This window comes from Mus caroli, chromosome 14 (genome assembly GCF_900094665.2).
Source record: "Mus caroli chromosome 14, CAROLI_EIJ_v1.1, whole genome shotgun sequence".
In the NCBI taxonomy this organism is placed as follows: Eukaryota; Metazoa; Chordata; class Mammalia; order Rodentia; family Muridae; genus Mus; species Mus caroli.
Genome location: NC_034583.1, coordinates 70,117,238 through 70,121,723, shown reverse-complemented (window position 1 = coordinate 70,121,723; position 4,486 = coordinate 70,117,238). Strand labels below are relative to the sequence as shown.

The following is a 4,486-nucleotide window of genomic DNA, read 5'->3' as shown; positions in this document are numbered from 1 at the left end:
TCATATCACCAATTTTAACTTAAGATAGACTGGAAATATACTGTTCCGGGAATGCACGAGTCTACTTGTTTGTTTAAAGATTCAACTAGAAGCATCTTCCATAGAGTGTTTGTGGAGAAATATCAAGTGCAGAAGTCCTATGGGTAATTGCAGGTAAGACATTTAAGGGGAGGAATATTTGTTCTGAATTTTAGTTACACATTTCCAGGAGGAGGGTGAGATGGCTGAGAGAAAGTAAAGTCCAAGAAGAAAGGATCCAGGAGGGTGCTGGTGAGATGGCTCAGTGGCTAAGAGCATTGACTGCCTTTCCAAAGGTCCTGAGTTCAAATCCCCAGTAACCACATGATGGCTTACAACCACCTGTAATGAGACCTGATGCCCTCTTTTGGGGTGTCTGAAGACAGCTACAGTGTACTTACATATAATAAATAAATAAGTCTTGAAAAGAAAAGAAAAGAAAAGAAAAAGGAAGGGTCCAGGAGAAGCAGGCAGGGAGGCTGAGATTAGCCATGATAACCTGGAGGATTCAGAAAGATGAGGCTCTGGACAAGTTTCATGAAAAGAGTGGCTAGCAGTGTGCAGAGAAGAGGTGGCTATGGTCTGACTATGTCAGACCTTGGGGTGGCCTGAACATTGCAATCTCATTGCAAGTTTGATCCTTTGTGGCTGTCACCAGAATAGAGCTCTCCCAGATGGAAGTAGGTTACCAAAGGGCTTGAAGTGGGCACCATTTGCTCTCTTTCCTTCCTTTTGCTCTGTGAGCGACCAGCAAGCCCTTACCAGACAGCACTGGGTGGGAGTCTTGATCTTGGGCCGCCTGGCCTTCAGGACAGTGGGGAAGATATCTCCGTGGTTCACAAATTACCTACCCTGTGATATTTTATTATATGATAGCAAAGCAGACCACGGGAGAGACTGGTTAAAATAAAGATCGGGTCTTTACAGCACTAGAAGTTCTGACTTTCCTGTTGGAAATTAAAGGTGACATCAAGTATTTTTCTTGAGGCCATTGCATCCAGAGACTGAATGACCTTTTGAAACCTGGAAGTTAGGTAAGTCTCAGTGAGGAGATGAAGGATACAGCTTCTCATCCCTCCTGAGGGACGGGTCACCCTGAACACTGAGGTCATTGACTATCTCTGTCACCACTGTCATGTGGGTGGGGGCCTTAAAAGGCCCTAGGATATGGAGCCCAGCCAGAAGGCTCTGGAGAGCAAGGGTTTAAACCTTTACCTGGTTCTAGGGAAGAAATCAAGATCAGCACATGTGCAGCCCTGAGTGAGGCCTTTGCACTAAGATGTGTGTAAGGATGGGCTGGGGGCAACCCAATTGCACACCAGGTGAACTGTGGACAAATGAACTGTGCTCTGCGCACTAACTGAACATGTAATTTGCATTTTTTTTTTTTTTTGGCTGCACCTCCCAGATTGGCTGTTGCTGTTGGCTTATCTGCTCTGGGGCTCAGTGCCTCCCTTGACTGCTTAGTTCTTCTCCACCCTAGGAAGGCAGGATATGGCTAACCTCAAAGTGGCTCTGAAAAGAGACAGACCTGACTCCTATTAAACCACTAAAGTGTAGGCAAGCCCCTTAGCTACTCTACTCCAGTTTTCACACCTGCCAACCACTGGCAATGATTATATTATTCAGGGGTGGCTGTCAGGAGTGACCTGGTGCATGCCACATTCTGACACCTAGGAGGGCTGGAGTCACCGGGGGAGATGTCCTCACAAAACACCATCCAAAGATTCTGTGATGATGGCCGTTGATCACTTGAAAGTGTCTGGTGTAGCTAAGAAAGTGTCTGGTGTCTGGACTGAAAACTTTCACTTTATTTAATTTTGATTGTTTTATATTTATTTATGAAAAGTTTATTTATTTTCTTTTGCAGGTCTGAGGATGAGCCTTCAGACTCAGGGCTCACCCATGCTAGGCAAGTACTTTATCACTAAATCATATTCCCAGCCTCCAACTAACCCCTTACTTTACATTAATTTAGTGGTGCGTGTGTGTGTGTGTGTGGTGTGTGTGTAGCATGTACAGGTATGCACTAGGCGTATGTTGTGCCCGACCAGATCAGAGGTCAACCTCAAATGTGATCGATTCCCTGGGCACTGCCCACCTCCATTTTTAAGATGCAGCTTTTCATTGGCTTGGAGTTCTCACTTTGGGATTGGCTGGGGAGTCCCAGGGATTTGCCAGCCTCTGCCTCTCAGGGATTATAAGTGGTGTCCATCCAGTCTGGATTTTTTTTTTCTGTGGATTTTGGGGCTTGAACTTGGATCTTCATGCGTGCACAGTAAACACTTTACAGACAGGATTGTACTATGTAGTTTCTTTTTCTTTTTCTTTTCTTTTCACGCAGTAGTCCTAAAATCTCCACTCTCTTGCCTAGACCCCCTTCTACCATCCTCCTTAGGGCTGGGACTATAGGCACAGGCCACCAGCAGGCCTCTTATTTTACGTTTAATAACTACCTGGGGCAAAGGGCAGTTGGTCACCTGAGGCAGGAATTCTACTGGGCTGTGCTAAGGATGGATGCTCAATCATACGGACCCTATACCAGAATGCATCTGGCCATGTGGTACTCTGCGCTCAGAGATCATCTCAGTTGAAGTCTGCATTCACCTCAACCCACTGCCCTCAGCTGTCCACTCTGTCCACGCACAATCTTATAAATTCCTTGAGAAAAATCAGATGGAGGACTGGTTCTTCACAGAGGCTACTGAGGCCCTTGGTTCCTTTATTTTTGCAGCAAACAAGGAGATTTCTCTGCATGTGCAGTTCCATTTCATAGATGAGGCTCAAGGAGGCTCAGCCAGAAGGCGGGAAACAGGGTAAACTCTTGGAGAACTCTGATGCCCGTAAAGACACTTCTTTGGGTCGGGTTGTCAGGGTGGTAGAGAAAGCGGCGGGTAAATATTTGGGGCGGTATCCTGGGCTCCGGCGACACCCGTCACTGCGGTTCTTCAGAGGCCAGCGCGTGGCTAGGGCGGTGCCGGGAGTAGGGGGTGGGGAGACAGGGGCGTCCCCTAGGTCGTCTGGGACTTACTCAGCTGCCCCGCCCCGCCCCGCCCCTGCCCGTAGCTATAAGACGGAGTAGCCGGCGGGTGGCGGCGCAGGCGAGTAGTTAGCGCTCAGGCTCGGCAAGGAGCAAGGCAGAAGCACCGGAGCAGACCGCAGTGCAGGCAGGCAGCCACTAGGGCCAACACCTCGCAGCATCTCTGATACCCGTGTCACTGAGCAACTTCTCCATGAAGCCACCCTCGGCGCAGAGCAGTCCCGCGGCGGTCGCGGCCGCAGGTGAGTGCCTATTTGGGGGTGCCCTCTCCACCTCTGCGCCCCGGGATCGAAGCCAGGGACTGCGTCCACGCTAAGCTACACTCTCAGCTCCGGGGCCCCTGAAAGCTGGAGCCTGCAGGTAGAGAGGTCGCTAAGGTCTTCTTCCACTGCCCACCCTTCTGTCCTCCATCACCCTGGCATCCCGTCCCCGGATCGCTCGTCCGATGCAGGTTTAGTTTGGTTTTCCACGCGGGACAAGGAACCGGAGTCTGACACGTAACGGGTGCCTCCTGACTCAGACTTCCCGCCGCCACGCGCTCCAGGGAGCGAGCGTGGGCAACAGTAGGAAAGCGCGTGGGGTGGGCTAGGTGACTTGCAGACTTTCAGCTCCACCCACGGAGGCTTCTTCTCGTCCGTGTCTGGTGACAGGCGCTTTAGAGGGTGGTTGGGAGGTTACGGAGTAACTGACTGCGTGGCTGTCACTGGCAAAGGCAGAGTGGAGTTAGCCGTTCTAGGGAACGCTGGCCGCCCCTCCAGATGCCCTCTGTGCCCTCCCTCCCCTAGCCCCGGCCATGGACTCCGCGGCCGCTGCCGACCTGACCGACGTGCTGTGCGAGTTCGACGCGGTGCTGGCCGACTTCGCGTCGCCCTTCCACGAGCGCCACTTCCACTATGAGGAGCACCTGGAGCGCATGAAGCGGCGCAGCAGCGCCAGCGTCAGCGACAGCAGCGGCTTCAGCGACTCGGAGAGTAAGTGAAGCCCTGTTGAAGTCAGTAATCCTCAGACTCAGGCTTCCAAAAGCTCTAGAGTCACCTGGGTTATCTTTAAACTGAGGCAGGACGTCTGGGGGAAACTCAGACCCGGGGATCTGCACGGCTCTGAGATGCCTGAAGAGTTGACTTTCTGAGTCTTTAGCCCAGATGTGCGGGGGTCATTAAGGCGTTCTTGGGGAGAGAGGTACGAGGTGGGTGGGTGGCTCTTAAAGAGCTGTGGGTCTACCTGTCACGGCAGGTGTGTATCACGAGGCCTGAGGGTTTGTGCAGTCAGCCAGAACTCCTGGCAGTCCAGCCAGGCCTTCCAACCTTTTCCCGCCTTTCTCCCCACTCTTCCCTCTTCTTTCTTTCTTTCTTTCTTTCTTTCTTTCTTTCTTTCTTTCTTTCTTTCTTTCTTTCTTTCTTTCTTTCTTTCTTTCTTTCTTTCTTTCTT

General features: G+C 51.1%; 1 protein-coding gene across 1 annotated transcript in view; it reads left to right on the top strand.

The window, feature by feature from the left end:
* Positions 1-2,673: 2,673 nt before the first annotated feature.
* Positions 2,674-4,486, top strand: part of Rgcc (regulator of cell cycle) — a 13,272-nt gene continuing 11,459 nt past the window's right edge. The window contains exons 1-2 of the mRNA XM_021182070.2: positions 2,674-3,300; positions 3,844-4,029. Of these exons, the coding sequence (XP_021037729.2) occupies positions 3,252-3,300; positions 3,844-4,029 (235 nt within the window). The 5' untranslated portion in view covers positions 2,674-3,251. The remainder of the gene's footprint in view (positions 3,301-3,843; positions 4,030-4,486) is intronic.